This window comes from Fragaria vesca, linkage group LG1, assembly GCF_000184155.1.
Source record: "Fragaria vesca subsp. vesca linkage group LG1, FraVesHawaii_1.0, whole genome shotgun sequence".
In the NCBI taxonomy this organism is placed as follows: Eukaryota; Viridiplantae; Streptophyta; class Magnoliopsida; order Rosales; family Rosaceae; genus Fragaria; species Fragaria vesca.
In genome coordinates, this window is record NC_020491.1 from 19,302,362 (window position 1) to 19,322,882 (window position 20,521).

The 20,521-nt window shown below is 37.9% G+C and overlaps 2 protein-coding genes across 2 annotated transcripts; both read left to right on the forward strand.

Annotated features, from left to right (window-relative positions):
• Positions 1 to 2,206: 2,206 nt before the first annotated feature.
• On the forward strand, positions 2,207 to 11,804 carry LOC101301252 (beta-galactosidase 10-like). The gene is made up of 19 exons (XM_004289454.1): positions 2,207 to 2,365; positions 2,616 to 2,711; positions 2,798 to 2,910; positions 3,046 to 3,112; positions 3,577 to 3,669; positions 4,340 to 4,483; positions 4,704 to 4,792; positions 6,114 to 6,219; positions 6,356 to 6,443; positions 6,539 to 6,657; positions 6,969 to 7,133; positions 7,974 to 8,155; positions 8,798 to 8,907; positions 9,387 to 9,496; positions 9,764 to 9,871; positions 10,069 to 10,179; positions 10,289 to 10,497; positions 11,034 to 11,367; positions 11,582 to 11,804. The coding sequence occupies exons 1-19, from the start codon at positions 2,207 to 2,209 to the stop codon at positions 11,690 to 11,692; spliced, it is 2,514 nt and encodes an 837-aa protein (XP_004289502.1). The 3' UTR covers positions 11,693 to 11,804.
• Positions 11,805 to 12,703: 899 nt separating this feature from the next.
• LOC101314992 lies at positions 12,704 to 19,249 on the forward strand. The gene is made up of 10 exons (XM_004288441.1): positions 12,704 to 13,245; positions 16,678 to 16,775; positions 16,856 to 16,901; positions 17,272 to 17,354; positions 17,461 to 17,525; positions 17,667 to 17,728; positions 18,022 to 18,081; positions 18,338 to 18,370; positions 18,838 to 18,903; positions 18,996 to 19,249. The coding sequence occupies exons 1-10, from the start codon at positions 12,838 to 12,840 to the stop codon at positions 19,038 to 19,040; spliced, it is 966 nt and encodes a 321-aa protein (XP_004288489.1). The 5' UTR covers positions 12,704 to 12,837; the 3' UTR covers positions 19,041 to 19,249.
• Positions 19,250 to 20,521: the final 1,272 nt, after the last annotated feature.

Here is a 20,521-nt window from a genome sequence, read left to right on the forward strand (position 1 = left end):
TATGCTGTAATTTCTTTCTATTATTAATAAAATTATTTCTTCTAAAATAAAAGAAAATACTGCACTCAAATATCCACTGAGACCATCATCGATAAAGTTATTGTATATTCAAGAGATTTACCTTGTAGTTGTGTACATTGTACAAGAAATGTGAAATCACTACATTATATTGACAATAGACCCGTAACTATGAATCTTTATGGGAATGTGTGTCGTGGTGTAGCTACTGTTTTGGCCACGATCCTCAGCAGGAGTAGAGAGGTAACTTAGCAGTTCTAAAAGTAAAACGAAGGGTGCGGGGCGTGCCGCCGCGCGGACGCGAAACGCAGATGCGCTGGTACTAGACTTCTAATCAAACTAAAGGGGTTCCAGTGCCACCTCGCGGACGAGGGATTATGAGTAACCTTCCTATTCGCTTACAATCGACACTCACTGTTGTAGTGAGCAGAGTAACTAATCGGGACAGTAAACAAAGGCGAGACCAAACGGGTTCTGTAGCTAAGGCGAGATGCACTTTAGTGTTAGGGTTTTGAGTAGCTTGAAGATTTGTTGTAGTTGTTGTATGATTTGATTATGTGTATGAATGGTCCTCGAACCCTCCTATATAGGGGGTCGTAGCTAACTGATAAAGATGCAATCACAACCTAAATATGATTCTGCTACCAAAGTAACACAAAGACTCGTCTTGCCCGTGAATTGAGCAACTGGATGATGCGTGTCCAGTTGTATAGATAGACTTCACCTAGGTCACAAGTACTAACCCTTCGTTATCGAAAACTTCGTAGTCTCCGACACGGACTCAAACACCAAACTTCCTCATCCTGCGAGGTGTTACAATCCTCATAGGAACCCACCTCGCGTGCCTCCGAAGCTCACGCTCTTACTAGGCTTTACTTTTAAAAGGGCTACATGTACTGGCCCAAATGTTATTCAAGACTTATTATTTAATTTTGGACCGAAATATCAACTGGGCTCAAACAGCTACCATAACTGATAATTTATTATGCTGTAATTTCTTTCTATTATCAATAAAATTATTTCTTCTAAAATAAAATAAAATACTGCACTCAATTATCCACTGAGACCATCATTAATAAAATTACTATATATTCAAGAGATTTACCTTGTAGTTGTGTACATTGTACAAAAAATGTGAAATCACTACATGAAACTAAAATAGGAATATTTCATAGTAGAGACCGGATATGAAGCGCACGTGTGTAAGTGCGCACGGAGCTCCGTTCGCCACCGTCCGGCGCCGACGAGGACGTGCCTCCACCCCAACAGATTCCAGCAGCGTCCCCGATCACTTTCTCTCCCCGGCGAGTCCGTTGAATTCCAGTTTTTCAGCGAGATCACCCAAAACTTTAAATAAAGTCGATCTCGCCGGAAACTGGAATTCGGCGGTTTCGCCAGGGATCGCCGGAGAGGAAAAATGATCGGGGACGCTGTTAGAGTCCGCTGGGGTGGAGGTGCGCCGTCGTCAACACCGAAGGGTGACGAACGAAGCAGCTTTGTGCGCACTACGGACGTGCACTCCACATCGTTTCCGGTTCATAGTATATTAGACATGTCCGATTTCACTTCCCTTTTCTTATCTCCGCATATTGCAACGGGATGATTCCGAACCCTCAACCCATACTCAATCACTGGGCCATACTCAATTAGGTAACAAGAAAATTCTTACTAAACCCACCGCCATATCTTTATATGGTTATTTTATTTTTGGCTTCAATATTAATAATGGATTGACGTATGTATGTTCAAGATTCAAGAGATAGCAACGACTCATGTCAGACTGTCTGCACATAAAATCTGTAGGATCATTTATCTTCTCTACCAAAGCTTTAAGATCTACTCGCTTCCCTAAACCTGAAATCCAAAAAACCAAAACGCTGAAATGTCATTGCTGACTTATAAAATGGTAAAAACAAACTACTGGCTACTGGGATCGACAGTATTAGGCACCATCTGTCCCACTGAGATTTCCCAACAAGCACCATAAATAGATATTACACAACTCCACATGTTCTGTTCTTCACTTCTCACTTCTCACTTCTCACTTAAACACAACCCAAAGCTTCATTCTTTCTTCTTGTTTATATGACCCAACAAGTCCCCAAGTCCCCAAGTCCCCAACTGAGCTCTATTGATTCTTATTGCTGCTGCTGCTGCATTAGTTTGAGCAGTTTCTGCAAGAAGAAGGATGAAGGTGTCAAGACTAGCTTGGCTGCTTTCTTTGCTGCTGTGCTTTACATTGTGTTTGGGATACAATGTAAGCTACGACAGGCGCTCTTTGATTATCAATGGCCAAAGAAAGTTGCTCATTTCTGCTGCCATTCACTACCCTCGTAGTGTCCCTGCGGTAACTTTGCAAATCCACTTTACTCTTTTCTTTATAAATGGAAATAAATGGTTTTGAAGGTTGCTAAATCTCTTGGATTGTGCACTTGCTTGGTAGATTAGCACGGCCCGATTGCTTCATTTGTTACTTTTTTATCTCTATGGATTCGGAATTTGGAGTTGTTGTTATGAACTGTTTGTGGTAAAGGTTGCAAATTGTGTTACTTGGTGCTCGGTACTTGTGATTTAAAGCATGAATGTGGTGTGTGTAGATGTGGCCGGGGCTAGTTCAGACGGCAAAGGAAGGAGGGGTTGATGTGATTGAGACATATGTGTTTTGGAATGGTCATGAACCGTCTCCAGGCAATGTGAGTCAAGTTTGAGGATACTGAAAGGCTTTGGCAATTTCATTAGGGATACTTTGACTTAATGCTTAAAACTGATTTGGTTTCAGTATTATTTTGGAGGACGATATGATCTGGTCAAGTTTGCGAAGATCGTGGAGGATGCTGGAATGTATTTGATTCTTCGAATTGGCCCATTCGTTGCAGCAGAATGGTACTTTGGGTATGTCATTCTATTCCATATGTAACATTGGTTGGTTTCGGTCTTTGGGTGTTGGCTCTTGATGCATATCATCCTGGAATATCATGTTCATTACTGTTTTCTTCAAAACTCCTAAGAGATGTTTGTTTGATACAGCGGGGTACCAGTGTGGTTGCATTATGTGCCTGACACTGTATTTCGAACTGATAATGAGCCCTTTAAGGTACGGAAGTCAATTGTTCAACCCCATTCTAGAAATGTTTCTTGAACCTAATCATATGTCATTCAACTATGATGGAGGTTCTTTTTACCTATCTATGATAGGGATTAGATTTCACCAATTTGTTCCTATTGCTTTCATACATATCCATGTTATGATTTCCCCTGTGATTAAGAAGGTACTTCATTAGTGTTCATATAAGACTTGTTCTCAAATGGCATCCAACTATATTGTTCGCAATAACTAGACAATTGTTTTCAATTTATGCAGACAATATTCTATTGTAATGACTTATTCAGACTTGGATGAATTAAACCTGTTCTCTTGATAGTTTCTTCATCCTCTTCTGTCATTATTCTTCCTCTCATCTATTCTCTCCTGATTGATTTGGTGCTTCATCACAATATTTGTCATGTGAAATTCATGATTTTCATCTCTAATCATCTTGTTTGCTTCTTCTGGTCCAGTATCACATGCAGAAGTTCACAACACTCATAGTTAATCTAATGAAACAAGAAAAGCTTTTTGCACCTCAAGGAGGTCCAATTATTTTGGCCCAGGCAAGTCTCTTTCACTTTAGAAGTACTTTGATAAATTTTTAATGTGCCTATTCCTTATCTACTCTAGGAAACATACTAGAGATGAATAAGAGAAACAAATATAACTGATGAACCATGTTTCCTTCTACTAAAATGGGAGCTCTACACCTATTATGGCCTGGTGACCTATTGGACAATAATCACAAGATATATGGCTGATGAAAGATAAATTTTAAAATTTTTCTTACTTTCTTGTTCTTACTCACCTGCGTTGCTTTATTGTTGAAGTACTTGATATAGCTTATATGGAAATTATATTTGAGTCTTGAAGTACACTACTTTAAAAGGATATTGTTTATGGAAGTAATTTTCTAGATGCATCTCTCTTGGAGACTCCATCATTTCTAAATCTGGATAACTTTTATCAAGGGAAATTTCCATAGAATGTGTTTCAGAAAGCCACAAAAACAATGTTTTTTCCCTCCTTTTCTTTACTCTGGTTTCTAGTCATAGTTTTCTTGTTCCAAGCTCACAACATTTGCTTTTTATTTTTTTCAAGTAAATTGGCCTGAAATTTTGGACTTTGTAAATTTGCTTTTAGGTTAGGTCTTCCTAGGCAGGACATAGAAAGAAAATTAACGAGATTTTTAGCTTTCTGCTTCAATTTCATTTATTCTGTCTTTTCCTGCAGATAGAAAATGAGTATGGATACTATGAAAAAGATTATGGAGAGGGAGGCAAAAAATATGCACAGTGGTCTGCTAGCATGGCTGTTGCTCAGAATATTGGTGTACCATGGATCATGTGCCAACAGTTTGATGCTCCAGAGTCTGTGGTGAGTATCTTTATTTAAAATGCTTTTTAAGTAATAGAAATACTTTATATATATATATATATATCAGATCAACTTGAAAAATGATCCAGATTCCAAGTATTGTCTTAAGAAAGTTATTCATAACTCAGTGTGTACACAATCTTCTGTTTTACTTGACCCATGTTGAATAATAAAGGTGGGAAAGAATGAGAAATATAATACCCACATGTTTCTTTTGCAGATAAACACATGCAACTCCTTCTACTGTGATCAATTTACACCAATTTTTCCGAACAAACCTAAAATTTGGACAGAGAATTGGCCTGGCTGGTAATGTAGTATATCTTTCATGTCTCTCTGTTATTGCATCTTTTTAATATTACAGCTTGGTATGCATCTTTCTATTATTATTGTATCATTTTCTGTCATCTCCATCAAAGAATCGTACTACTCTTTGTACACTAGTAGTTCAGATAGATTCATTGACATTTGGTTTGATTCCTAAAGTTCACTTTCCATGTTTTTAAGCTGAGACACGGTTATCACACTCTATATACCAACCTGTATGTTCATATAAAAAAAATTCACAGTTGCTGCATATGGTTCATACATGCAAAGCAAATCTTAATTTATCCTTGCTTCATATGGTTCAAGTGCGAAGCAAAATCTACTTTTCTCCCTTGCTCGTTACAATTCATATATGCGGAGAAAAATTCATTCATATATGCGGAGCAAAATCTACTTTTCTTCATATGGTTTCATACATGTATGGTCGTGGACAGTGCCTTGCACTGCCCATACATAGTGTGCAATCAGAATGAAAATAATCAAATCTGTTCTGATGACTGGGAAACACCATTTCCTTTAATTTTGATTATAAACTAGCACATTTATTGAGGAATAGGTTTCTTTGATGCCAAACATCTGTGATAACTGTGAGATCCATATTTTTTTAGATGAACAGATATCTACATTTCAAGTATTTATAACAGAGCTTTGTAGGGGAAGTTAGTTCATTTGAATTATGTCATTATATCTGCTCGGCTTCTTGACTATATGATGGTAGCGTCAGGAAAACTACAGGCTTGCCGAATGCCTCTAAGATGGCTATCAGGAAAAAGTTGATTATTTCTAGATTAACACTCTAGAATCCACATTTGATTCATTATCTATATTTCGGGTGTCAAATACCATGCGTCTGATATGAAGTATGCCATGGAAGATCAGCTATCGAAGTCTCTGAAAATAAATAGATATGACAGAGGATATGTATTGTGATCCAGTAATGCCATTGATTTGATGGTGTTGAGAGTATATTTCAAACTGGGAATATTAATCCTTGCATTGCAATGTTCAGAGCATAGACCTCTCTGCTGTTGCCCATTGACTTGGGTTGGCAAGGGGTAGAGAGCTCCAAACTATATTGTAGAAATTTCGAAGCATTGGTACCTTCTATGGATCTTGTTACTTCTTAATAGCTCATAGCTCCATGGAGCTCATAGTCTGAGCATATTTAGAATATTTGATGATAGTAACTATTCTCTCTCAAAACAAAATGTTCTGTAAATGCATGCAAAGGCTATTGGCCGCTTGCAGTGTATCTTTCTGAATGATTTAGCTTATGGTTGGATCAATCTCCCAATTACGTCAGGTTTAAAACATTTGGCGCCAGAAATCCTCACAGGCCAGCTGAAGATATTGCTTTCTCTGTAGCTCGCTTTTTCCAAAAAGGTGGCAGTGTACAAAATTACTACATGGTATTTGGTTTATTTCTTGTAAATTTTATCTCGTTGCAGCTTCATTGTGTTTATAAGTTTGGTATTATTGTTCGCATTACGATTATTGGTGTGATTGTTGATACATTTCTGTCTGACTCGATTTTTTGGTGATTAGTATCATGGAGGAACAAATTTTGGCCGCACTTCAGGTGGACCATTTATAACAACAAGTTATGACTATGAGGCACCAATCGATGAATATGGTGAGCTCTTTCAGTTATAAAGTTATGTTCAAATCTTTAAACATGCTATATGAATGTTGTGTAAGTCATAAAATTGATTTGTTTATTCTTTTTAGGATTACCAAGGCTCCCAAAATGGGCACATCTTAAGCAACTTCACCTGGCAATTAAGTTATGTGAGCATATTTTGCTTAACAGTGAGCCCACTCTTGTACCGTTGGGGCCTTCCGAAGAGGTATTTATAATATTGGTTTTATCATGGGTACATTTTCGTTTCCCAAATAGCACAAGTTTAAAACATTGGATGTGTAACTTGGAAATTTCGTCTTCAAGACCATTTGCATTTTCAACATTATTACATGATGATACTGAACACAGAATCGGGTTGCAATATCTTTGAGGGGGTATTTATATTTGATTGTGCTGTAATACCATATCCTCTGCCGCTTAGCTCTTGTAATTGTTAGTTCTGTCAATTGCATTCTAATGTGATTTCAATCTATTTCACTACTCGGGTGACATCAGGGAACATTGCCTTCATTGCAGGCTGATGTTTTTACAAACTCTTCTGGAGCATGTGCTGCCTTCATTTCTAATATGGACGACAAAAATGACAAAACAGTTGTATTTCGTAATGTGTCATATCATCTACCTGCATGGTCAGTCAGCATACTGCCTGACTGCAAGACTGAAGTATTTAACACAGCAAAGGTAAATACTCAGTTTCTTGTGCCTGTATTCTTCCAAACATTATGAATTCCGATCTCTTTCCCACCAAGATATTTGACTTCAAATTTAAAATGTTTTGCTTATCTTATACATACATAGGTCTGTACTCATACATGTCTGTGTCTATATATATAGAGAGGATGTGAAGCGGACGTACGCACTCCGTTCTCCACTCTCTGGCACCGGCGACGGCGCGCCTCCACCCCAGAAGACTCCAGCAGCATCCCCGACCACTTTCCCTCCCCGGCAACTCAGTTTTTTTCCAGTTTCCGGCGAGATCGACTTTGTTTGACGTTTTGGGTGATCTTGCCGGAAAACTGGAAAAAAACTGAGTCGCCGGGGAGGGAAAGTGGTTGGGGACGCTGCTGGAGTCTTCTGGGGTGGAGGTGCGCCGTCACCGGCGCCGGAGGGTGGAGAACAGACGGACGTCCGCACTTTAAGGCTGGTGCGGACGTCCGCTCCACATCCGGCCTGATATATATATATATATATATATATTAACACACATATGCATATATATGTTATAGAAAGTGAAGACAGTCCACTTCTTAGACATACATATGCATTCGAACTCTGAACCAAGTTTTTGTTGTGTATGACTTTTGGTAGAGTTTTGAATTAGAAGTTTAGAACTCTTTTGTACCTAGGTTTACAATTTATACTTTTATAGTACTTCGTCATGAAATAGTTTATTGTCATTTGTGCCTTTACAAGTATCGTGCAGATGAAATAGTTATACAAAATTCCCTCTGCTTATCCTCAATGTTCATTTATTATTTTGAGCAAGTAAGATTTACAGTTGAATATAAAACTTCCCAACAGGTAGCATCCCAAACCTCTGTAGTTGAGATGACATCTGAAACTAAAGGCTTGAAAGGGCTTAAATGGGAGGTATTTGTGGAGAAAGCTGGGATCTGGGGTGAAGCTGACTTTTTTAAATCTGGATTTGTAGATCACATCAATACCACAAGATTTACCACTGACTATCTGTGGTATACAACAAGGTTTGTCTTTCCTCATGATGAAATCAACTGCATGCATTAATCTAAACTGTCATTTGATCAAGAATTTCTTAAAATGATTTTAGGGACATCCAGCAAATTGGGTGTTCAATGGTAATTTCAGACCAATATAAAGTAATCGTAATGTACTTGCTAGATATTATAAAGTTGAAATGTATGTTTCCACTAGGTCACACATGATGAGTACGTCTTAATTTTCCCACTGACATTGCAATTTTAGTTTAAATTTCATCCTCCTTTTGCCACTTTACAAGTACACTGTTAATTAACCTTTATTGAGGGGTTAGCCTCCAGAGTAGTTGTGTTTTAACATTACTAGTTACTGGAATAATTTTTGTTGAGTACCACTAAATAGTAAATAGTCTATTTCAGAGACAAACTAATATAAGAATAGGCAAGAATAATCTCTCAAATACAGAAACACAGTAGCTTTATCTGTTCTTAACTTTAAGGTATCTGTTCATTTTGAATTGATGGACATGTGAATAAAAGCATTGCATGGGTTTCATATGCTTTACTTAGATATGATCTTTGGAGCTACCTCTGCTTGTTGTTTCTCTAAATCAATTGTTCATTAAAAGCAAATTTGTAATCTCTCTGACTCCTAAGACTCCCTTATGGCAGCATATTTGTTGATGAAAATGAAGACTTCTTAAAGAAAGGAAGCTTGCCAGTTCTTCAAATTGAATCCAAAGGCCATGCTCTCCATGCTTTCGTGAACGATAAACTTCAAGGTTATTTTCTCATCTAAAAGAGTTATGGTTTAGTATTTCATTTCTTGGTTATGTTCGGCGGAGTATTCATATGGCAAAGTTATGCAGTTTTACTGCTAATAAACTTGTGTCTCAAAGAAAACTAGTGGTTATTTTTGAGACATGTTTGTGGCCTTTTCTTATAGTCGTATAAACCTCTCTTTATTAAACTTGTTTTATATTGCATAGACCCATACATATACCCGTAGATTTATAGATTGCGTTATACAAAATTTCACATTTTACATTTGATGTGTAACTACTGCGGTTGTATATTGGTGATTGGTATTGTGTTGGATAATCTGACCATTATACAATTAAAGAGCAGATACTTCATCCATAGAATAATGTGCATTCTTTTGGTTACCTGTTGATGAGTTAATGTTGAAGAACATTTTATAATTAAATCCTTTTACTAGACAACCTCTTGCTAGTGAATCTCATATCTACTTGGTCTTTAGATAGTGCATCTGGAAATGGCACACATCCACCCTTCAGTTTAAAAAGCCCTATCTCTCTGAAGGCAGGGAAGAATGAAATTGCTCTACTCAGCATGACAGTTGGTCTGCAGGTACCTTTGCTTCTCCTGATTAATTACCACCTGACTGTTTATTCAGGTAATAATGGCTGCAGCCCTGGTTATTTGTTATAAAGGAATGTGTCTAGTGGGTAAGCCTGAAAAGCATTCTGTGGTCTTCTGTTTTTCTTCAAAAGAAGATATCATCTTCAGAAAACTTTCCTGTCATGTTTGTATTGTAGCTGGATTTTAGCAGGAATTCTTTATCTTTTTTGCTCTTCTGCTAGATTTTCAATAACATATTGCTCTTTGTACTCTTAGAATGCTGGATCATTTTATGAGTGGGTAGGGGCAGGAGTAACTAGTGTCAAGATTAAGGGTTTCAACAATGGTACAATTGATTTGTCTGCGCATAATTGGACCTACAAGGTATTTCCACTCTCTCTCTCTCTCTCTCTCTCTAATAGATACACACACACTTCTTCTAATGGAAAACACGAGAACTTCGAATACACCACTACCAAAGACAACCCAGTTGAAAATATTACACTATTTTAAAATACAGTACTTTAACTCGAAACTTTCATTTTCAAGGATGATCTGTATCGTTTTCTTCTTTTTCCCAGATTGGAGTGCAAGGAGAACACCTAGGACTTTATAAGGGAGATGGCTTAAGTAATATAACTTGGATTTCAACCGCAGAACCACCAAAGGAACAACCTTTGACGTGGTATAAGGTGAATACTTTTTTCCTGTCTTTCTTATGCCTGAAAGCTTAGTTGTTCGTTAATTAGTTTCCTTGGGTAACAGAGAAGAATCAATTGCTTTAAAATTTGAATATGGTAGGCCATTGTGGATGCTCCGCCAGGTGATGAACCTATTGGACTCGATATGATTCATATGGGAAAAGGTCTGGCTTGGTTGAATGGAGAAGAAATTGGAAGATACTGGCCTAGGAAGAGCCCTACACATGGATGCGTTCAAGAATGCAATTACAGAGGCAAATTTGATCCAGACAAATGCAATACAGGATGTGGAGAACCAACACAAAGATGGTAAAAAGAAAAACTAAATGCAATTTTCATTTTCTACTAACCTTCAATTGTTTTCCAATATGATTTGGGGACAGAAATTTATCACAAATCTAAAAACAAAAACGAAAAACAAAAACGGATTAAGCCAAGCTAGAGTCTGTATTGGGTTATAGTGTATTCAGTGTTGCACTGTTATCAGAATGCAACGGTCATGAGATCAATGACCAACCCATGGAGAACTTTGAACCATCAAGCACAGGTGCGGGCACTTGCACACACACACACACTGAATACAAAGCTTTTCTTGTTAAGATATCAATCCCACATTGAGAATATGCGTGTTGAGATATCAATCCCACATTGGGAATACGAGACCTTGCCTGTGGGTTTACAAGGGTTTGGGATCTAATTTATCAAACTTTCTTTTACGATACAGACTTCATCTTCACGGAGCTTTCAATCTCTTTTGTTCTAAAACTTACCAAAGCAAACTACACTAGTAAAAGGTAGCTTTATTGTTGCGTGAGAAAGTCACGTACTGATTCTGTTTGGAACAGGTACCATGTTCCACGGTCTTGGTTCAAGCCATCTGGAAACGTTCTGGTGATATTTGAGGAGAAAGGTGGAAATCCACTGAAAATGGAGTTTTCAAGACGGAAAATCTCAGGTGCCTGTGCTCTTGCTGCAGTAGATTACCCCTCTGTTGACCTTGAATCTTGGCGTGAGGGAAATGGAAGTAACAAAAGCATTTCAACTATCAATTTGAAGTGCCCTGAGAACACACATATATCTACTGTAAAATTTGCTAGCTTTGGAAATCCTACAGGCTCCTGTGGATCCTACACCAAAGGTGACTGCCACGATCCTAACTCCACTTCTGTGGTTGAAAAGGTAAGCACTTCCAACTGTCTTGTACGGGAATCAAACTGGATGATATTATTGTCTTGTAATCGCATATCTTGGATGTTTCTAGTTATGCGCATAACCTCACCTTTCATCATCTCATGGAATTGAATTATTGTTCTTCTGTGGACATCATTCTCTTTTGTGTATATATCTCAATATTGTGTTGCCAGTTTCCTGACATGCTTTCTACTTGCTGTAGATATGCTTACATCAAAACAATTGTGCCATAGAATTGACAGAAGAGAAATTCAGCAAGGGTTTGTGCTCGAGTGTAACGAAGAAGCTTGCAGTTGAAGTAGTGTGCAACTGAAATTTTCTTTTTTCTGAATTGAAGAGCAGATTTATATAACGAAATAGAACGCAAGGAAGAGGAGGGAACATGCAGAGATTACCATTACCCTCTTTACGTTTGCTTTACATGCAGAGATTATTATTACCCTCTTTACGTTTGCTATAGGTATAGTGGCCACAAATAAGACAAGACCAAATTCAGATCTCTTATGACATTTTTACATACTAAAGAATATTTATTTATAGCTTGTGTATCACACCGGCCACATTTGAAAGATGCATGTTCTCCATGGATGATTTTTGAGTGCTTATGACCCCGAAATCTTTAACCACCAAATCTTACAATGCTATCAATGCTTGGACAAAAACTCTTACAGAAGAGTATCTTGATCCTTCAACAAGCTCAAGAACAACTGCTAAAAGATGGCGAACATTCATGAAACAATTTGATATTTAAACACATATATGCAATCAAGTTTTTGAGAAAAAAAAATACAATCAATTTTGCAGAGTCAAATCTTTCCTTCTTTTTCATGTGCACAGAAAGGGATTCGTCCTTCCCAAATGTTCCAGATCGAAAACAAATCCTAAGACATGTAGGTAAGAATATATTCGTGAGTCATGACTCGCTTTATAAACCATCAGAGCTATTACTTTCTACATAACTCAGCTAACAATTTTATATTAGGGTATCGATATGCTGAAGATGAATTTTGATATCAACTAACAAATGTTTAGCGCTACTCTAGGATGTTCATGCCTATAGATGAACGATACAAGACACTGAGCTTGTGCTCAAATTATAGCTTTTTCACTCCATAATAAAATCCGATATCCGGTGCAAATCTTCAGCATTCGGTTTTGAAAAGGAAAGCCTAGAGGAACAAAACTCGACTCACTCGAGACAGTTCCACGACATACACATAGTAGTTCGGAACTAACTAATAACTCAAACAGTAACGTTCATCCAGTCACCACCCATCCTCAATCACCTCTTAGATTTAAAACAAAATAACTTAACATCAAGAATGAGTCTGGGCGGGCGACACGGATGCCTGATGAGGTGTCAAGAAGAAACCCTTATTTGGCGCAAACAGCCCTCTCTGGTTATAAGTTATAACGAACTATCAGGAAATTCCGCCAAAAACTTGAAGACTGAGAAATATGGCACTCTCACTCTCCACACCCACTTCCACTCTCCACCGTTTCCACTTGTTGTCTTCTTGTCACTCCAATCAGCTATTCCCAGTCTCACTCTCCCTCCCAATCCCCACCCGCACGCTCCTCCTTATCTCCTGCTGCGCCGCCGCCAAGCCCCACACCGGCCCCGTCAACAAAAACCGCTCGCCTCCCTCCCCCGCCAACAACAAAACCAAGGGAAAGAAAAAGCGTAAGGGGAAGGATGTCAGCATTAGTAAGGTTGAAATTGTTGACGATGATTTCGGGGGTGAGGATTCTGATTCCAGGTCGTTGAGTTATAATCCGACGCCGCTGCCGAAGCCGCCGGCTGGGTTTGTGGTGGATGATCACGGCAGGGTGCTCATGGCTTCCTCTAAGCGAATCGCCTCTATTGTAAGTTTTTTTGCTTCGTTTTCTGTTTGATTTCGAGGTCTGCTTTAGCTGTTAGGTTAATGCTCATGCCTGTAACACAGTGTGGAGTATGGAATTTATATCTTTAAGATTGAATTTTTGATTTAAATCTTTTTGACCCTTTTTACATTTGTTGTGGGGTTATAGTTTTATATGATGAGAACAAAAAAGAAAATAGAAAAAGAGCAATAATCTTGGACATCTTGACCGATCCATCAGAGTTGGGAAATGGTGAAGAATTGTGTGTTTGTGGGAAATTAGAAAGTAATTATACTCATTCTAATTTGTGCTTAGATGATGAAAGTTGGGTTTGCTGATTTGGTTGTGAGAGTGGAGAAAAAAAAGGAGGGAAAGAGAATGTGGTGACAGAACATAAACAAAATCAAACTACAAATGTTTGAGAAAAGATTTCACAACTTGATGGAAATAGTCATACCTGTGGTAGATCAGAGTCGTGTTTGGGCTGTGATAAAGAAATACGGAAAGAAACAGGTTTACAAGTTATCAGGTGACCTTTTAGCTTTACTTGCTTGACCTTGAGAATATGAATACTTTTTTGTGAAAAGGAGTTTCGGGGACCTGGAAGACATAATTTGACTGATATCTCCAGGTGTGGGTTCTGAAAGAAGAAAAGCACATTTCTTTTGTTTGAAGGACAGTGGTAGGCATTTTCAAATCCTGGTGGAATCATATAGCAATGGAAGTGATTGTTCTGGAGCATTGAGAAGAGTGGAGGACAAGGATTTTTGAAGAAAGTAATCATTTGGCAATGTAAGAGTTCATTTGGCTGGTGCTGAATGTTTTACCGAGTATGCTTCCTAGAGGAAGTGGGAAACCATATACTGATAACTAGTCCTTGTTTTTAGAACATAGATCAGAACAGGCTTTTGGAGGGCAGAGAGGTGTTTCTTGAGGCAAAAAGGGATTTTTGGATTTAAGACTCAAGTCAATAGGACAAGAAGGAGAATTATTATTTGGACTGGGGTGGACCCGTGGTAGGTTTGGGCTGGAATGAACTGGAGATTAACAATGTTGGGAGTGCCCAGGTCCTAAAATCAAAGATGAGATGGAAAACGATTATTTTTGGGATGGTGTGCTGGACTGTTGATATGTGAAAGGCAGGTTGTCTGTCAGTCTGGGGAAGGAATACAAAATATTACTTAGTTAAGCCACTTTATAAATAATTTCTCACACATAAGTTGAAGCTTGGCCAGAATGAGTTATGACAGATGAGACATACTCTCCGAAACCCGGAAGGCTAAGGAAACAAGTTGAGTTCTTTAAGAGAAACGATATAGAGTACCTTAAAGATAACTGGTTTGGAAGAAATGATACTTGAGGGATGTTCATGGCATCTTAATGTGCAAGTGGGAGAATGTCTAAAGAACAATTTGCCAAACATGGTAAACTAAGGCAGTTTTATAGTTGGATTACTGTTGATGGGGGCTCCTGCTGCACAGGTGATTCAGGAAGTATTTCAGGATAATTAGCGACACATGTTACCTTTTTTTTTTTTTGAGGGCAACGGAAGACTGATCCATTGACATAAAGAAGAAATTCAATATATTGTTTGACGCTCGTATAAAAGCCAGGGAGTATTTGATGATTTTTCCTGGTTTGTTGAAAACTTCAGAAAGAACAGAATATTTTTGCTTTTCGTTTGGAACCCTCTACCTCTATTATTGCTTTGAATTGGGATTTTGGATTCAAAAAAAGATACACCAATTCTTTGGTGGAAAGACTAGTTGTTCACTCTAGTTTTCCTATGAGCTGGGATTTCGGATACAGAAGAAACTTAAATGAACAGGAGATTGAGGGGTGCCTCGTTGATGGCCAAGCTAGAAAATGTTTGATTAGTGGAATCGAAACCAGATGAAAGGAGATGGAAGCTCGAGTCTACTGGGAAATTCTCTTGCAAATCTTTTCATAGATTTTTAATTAATAGTGGACTAGACCCAATCTTTGCGTCTGCAAAGTGTATTTGGAACTCCAAGGCCCCTACTTAGGTAAAACGATTGGGTTGGCTTGTGGCACATGGGAGGATGAACACTTGTGATGTTCTTCAAAGGACAAGACCAGGTTGTTGTTTTTCCCCTCATTGGTGCATTTTGTGCAAAGCTCAAGGGGAAACTGTTGATCGTGTCTTTATGCATTGTGAAATTGTTAATTTCTTATGGAAGAAATTATTTAGGGACAGCTCCATCAGAGAGGAATGATTTTTCAAAGAAAATATTTCAGCTTTTGGAAAAGGGAATAAAGCCAGAATTCTTTGGGGTTGTGGGGTGCTAGCGGTAGTCTGGGTGGTCTGGATGGAGAGAAATAGAAGAATATTTGAAACCTATAGTGGGATGGAGAAGGATGACCTGTAGGAGAGAGTCAAGTTCTGGGTATTTATGGGCTTATGCTTCTAAGGAATTTAACGATTATAGTCTTTCTTGCATTATTCTTAACTGGGAAGCAGCTGTAGTATAATCTCTTTGTTTAGTTTTAGTTCTTAAAGATGAGCTGCTATGCCTGTAGCCATAGCTACTCTCTTTTCTTTTAAAGCAGACTCCTTCTCCGCCTCCTTCTTTGCTTTTTGTCTCAATAAAAAGCTGTTTCTTTTACCAAAAAAAAAAAGAAAAAAAGAAAAGGAGTTTGAATGATCTGGAAGTTGGGAGCCTTTGTCTTTTGTATCTCAGCCTTTGCTGGTCTCATCTATACAAGATGGTGGAAGTTGGAGACTTTGGCGGATGTTTCTTGCAAATCCTATTCACTCCCTAACCGTATTTACAGCATTTGTCGGAAATTCCTTCTCTACCTCAGTTTATTTCCACTTCTGTATATTTGGGGTGTTAATTTAAATTATTGCTAATGGAAGGTCCCAAATGAGCATATGAGCAGATGTTTTGCTTGTCTCTCTCCCCACAGTTGTGTATCACGTGCAAAAGAGCCAGTTTGTGAATCATCTGTTTTGTGTTCTCCGGTTGCTTTAGCTCTCTAGACAAGGGTGTTTATTAGGATTCTAATTTGAGCTGGGACATTCCAGGATTGTGTGTCATTATAATGTGATACTACAGATTTTTTTTTTTTGGAAAGGTGTGGGTTTTGGGGATATCTGTTATGAAGGTGGTGTTAAATAGTCTAGGCATCATGAAGGGATTCGTCTTCTCAATTTCTATGAATAGCTCATTTTCTGCTTTTCAATCAGATTGGAATGCGGAAGTTAGTTTCGACGTTTTTGGGTTCTTATTGTATATTTGTGCTAGGATTGTTGTATTTGCTGAGTACCTTTATCACTGTATACTTGTTCCTTCTTTGTCAGCGACTCTCTTATTAAATAGTTATAGATTGTGGTGTAATTTCCTTATTTGTCATGTCATTGCGTCTTATGTTAAAAGTAATTAAATAAAATTCTGAAGCAGTCTTGGACAGGTTGATCCTACCAATAATTTCCCATTAGAGTGCGTTATAAGGAGAGTATTCAGAAGCTCACGAGGGGATGAATGTATGCTGCTTTGTCCTGTTGACACGTAAGTAATATCACTTTTTTTGTTGCTGATCAATTTATCCAGAAATAGTTTCAGATTTAATTAATATATATATCCTGCAGGCCTGTTCAGATATTGAAGAGCACCAATATAGATGGCTGGTCAGCGGTATGTTTTTCGGGTCCACATCTAGTTTAGTGTCCACTCATAACTATGTGTAGCCATCATATGAAATTTGGGCACTACATATAAACTGATGTTTTCAGACATTGCTTGCAATTTGAAATTGTTTGTGCATACAAATGTTATTTGAGGGAAAGGAGGTACGCACAACACCGATAAGGCCATCAAAAATGTAAAACTGTATTAGACTCCTTGAATTCTTATAGATGATGTTAGAGAGGGGTCGTTTCAAACATGATAGATTCTTTCACATAATTCAAGGATTCTGAATCAATATGTTGGAGATCATTAAGAAGTCTTAGTGTTCTTATTGAGCTTAATTTCCTTGTCAATATAATCTACATCGTCTGTTTAGGTCACTGATGAAGAAGTTGAAGCTATTCTTCCCTCCGCCGCTTATGCCCTTGCTAAGATACACATGCATCTTGTACATAGCGGGTATGAACCTACATATTCACATGCTTGAATATATTATTAAATCCAGTATCTTGATTCTCCTATTATCTTGATATTATTTTGCTTCAAATGTGTATGTTCCTATCAGATTCTGTTATACAGCAAGAGGAGGATTTTGTTACTCAGATGATGACATATTTGATTTTCGCACAGGCAATAGTTCTCTCCCTCCTATCTTTAAGTTGTTATATGCTTGCTGAAATCTTAGGTGGCTACGATATGCACATCTATATATGCCTTTCTATTTGATTCTCTTCCTTTCTAGTATTTATTATGTTGCTCACTATTGTGCAGATGATGGCGAAGATGTAGATGGCTTACCAACTGAGGGTGTCGAGATTACATGTTTCCATTTAGTATGTGATAATCATCTATGTAAAGTATAAAGTCTTAGTTTTGCCTTATAGAACTTTCCATCTCCTTTTTCACTTGCATGCTACAGCAGTCTCCATTGTACATCTTTTCGGTTTATTAGCCTCTGGATTGGATAGGTTGAATTTAAACAGTTTTAAAATTTCATGAGATCAAGTACAAGAAATTGTATATGTTGTATGTACTTTACCATTTGGATATTAGCAAGATATAAGAACTTTGAAGGATTATTCTTTTTCATTCCACTGCTGTGTAAATGTGTGGTTCTTTGCTGCAGGATGGTGCGCATTACATGATTTATACACCTTCTGACCCACTTCTCTTTGTAGTCGTAAAGGTACTGTTCAAGATTTATCATGTTGTCTGCACTCTGCACCTCCAATATACAATAGTACTCAAATTTCTTTATTGTCAGTTACAGCTCTTGTGTTTTTTTTTTTTTTTTTTGTATACATGGGGGCCAAAGGCCCAAACAAAGAACAAGAGAAAGACAAACAAGATATAACAAATTACAGCTCTTGTGTTTAGTTAAACTGGAGCTTGATTCTATGATCTGGAAAGAGAATCTAAGTAATTTGGATTTGTTTGTGCAGGACAATGATAGTCTATTGCAAATTGCTGATGATGTAAGCAATGTACTCATTTATAGTTGAAACTTGAGAGGAAGTTGTTTTTCACTTCTTTACCATCTGACTTTATGTGCTCTGCTCAAAGATTCTTAGATTTCAATTCTGAGTGTTTGCGTACTAATTTGGATTAGTGCCTCAACTACGCTGTCCATGTAGCATTTCTTTGATAACCTCTTTCTTTTTCTCCCTGATATATGGAAAGAGTGTCTGTTTGTTTTAAACTTGAAGACTGTTTACTATTCTGTTACTTGATCACAGAGTGTCTGTGGTCAAGCCGATGTGGTTTTCAGCTTGACCACATGTAATATAATCAGAAGCAAATATTTCAGAATCAAATAGTAATCAAAATGCAAAGGGACGTCGATTGTTATATTGTCTTTTCGCTGTAATAATGAGTCATAGGCTGTCAATTGTTATGTTTGTTGATTGAAAATTAAGGAATGGTGTTTTGCAATTGGAAACAGGATCTGCTGGAGGACCCTGCTATCATTAGTGCCATAGATGAGGAGACCGAGTTTAACGCATTGGTGGTATGTGATTGCATTGCTCGTACCATTATCTCATTGTTAATGTGAGGCAAGTGATTGCTTACGGTTTTTCTGTTTTCCCAACATTTTTGCAGGAAGAAGAAGCAGCTCTTCTTGATTCATTGCTAGGAAAAGAGTAGTAGAATGTGCTGCTCTGTCGAGTGTCAACCGGGGTATTTCTTCATGTCCGGTCTTTCCGGTCCTGAAAAATTGACATTTGAGTTCTACCTATCGATGCCTGTAAATAATTTTTCCTCTTTTGTAATGCATATATAAAATCTTTCTTGTAGCTCAGTGTCACCAGTGCTTCTGTTAGTGATTAAAGTAGCATAACATCCCATCAATTTTGAAACAGTGGGAGAAGGTCTATGACCTTATCTTTGTTTGGTGAAGCTTCACTTGATATAGCTAATTCACATAATAGTAGAAATGTTACTGCTGATTCAAAACTGACAAATAAAAAACTAGTAGAACGGTTAGAGGAAAGAGTTGAAAGACCTTGTAGCATATCATAGTAAAACATCAGGTTCTCAGCCCTGCAAATAGTTGAAAGTGTTTAATTGTTGTTCTTGTATTTCTTATTCGAAAAAAAAAAAAAAAAAAAAAAATACTTTGAAAGTGTATTGAGCATTTGTAAATCCATGCTGGGAACCATGGTTCATTGGTTCAGAACTCAATTCCTTCGGCAAGATATTGTGTTAAGGGGCAACCGGTGGTCCTTTTTGATTGCTAGTCATGGAAAGATTCCATCGCTAGGGCAACCGGAGGTCCTTTTTGATTGGGCACAAGGTCTGGCAAACACTCTGAAGAAGATGGTGAGTTACGGAGGTTGCGTAGCAGTACAGGGGCTTCCACTTCATTGGTTTAGGGTTCTAGAAACATTTCAAGCATATTAGGTGATATCTATGGTGGCCTTCATGAAGTTGGCAACTAGATAGTTGGATTCAAGCGTCTTTTCGAAGCTCGAATTAGAATTCGAGGGAATGAGAATGGTTTCCTGCCGGAGTTGGTGAAGCAGACTGAAAGTAACCAATCTCACATTGTTCGTATCCAATCACTTTCACTGGCAATTCAACCTGCCAAGGTAAGAAGAAAGGAACTACAATTCCACTTTCTCTGTAAAAAGAAAAAGAAGATGACAGAGACACTGGGAAGTTGTAATATTGAAGATGAAGGTGGTCGGAACCACAATTAATTGAGTGCAGGAAGATTTCCAGCGAGTTCCAGGCTACCGGAAGTTGAACTGTTTAAAGTTATTGTGACACGTGGCAATTCTAATAATAGTGAGAGACAAAAGGTTTTCATAACGAGGGAAAATTCTAGTATACCATATGGTGTAACACACCTCACAAAATGTGTGGCTATCATTGCTTGAAAAAGAACTATAATTCCACTTTCTCTGTAAAAAGAAAAAGAAGATGACAGAGGCACTGGGAAGTTGTAATATTGAAGATGAAGGTGGTCAGAACCACAATTAATTGAGTGCAGGAAGATTTCCAGCGAGTTCTAGGCTATCGGAAGTTGAACCGTCTAAAGTTATTGTGACACGTGGCAATCCTAATAATAGTGAGAGACAAAGGTTTTCATAACGAGGGAAAATTCTAGTATACCATATGGTGTA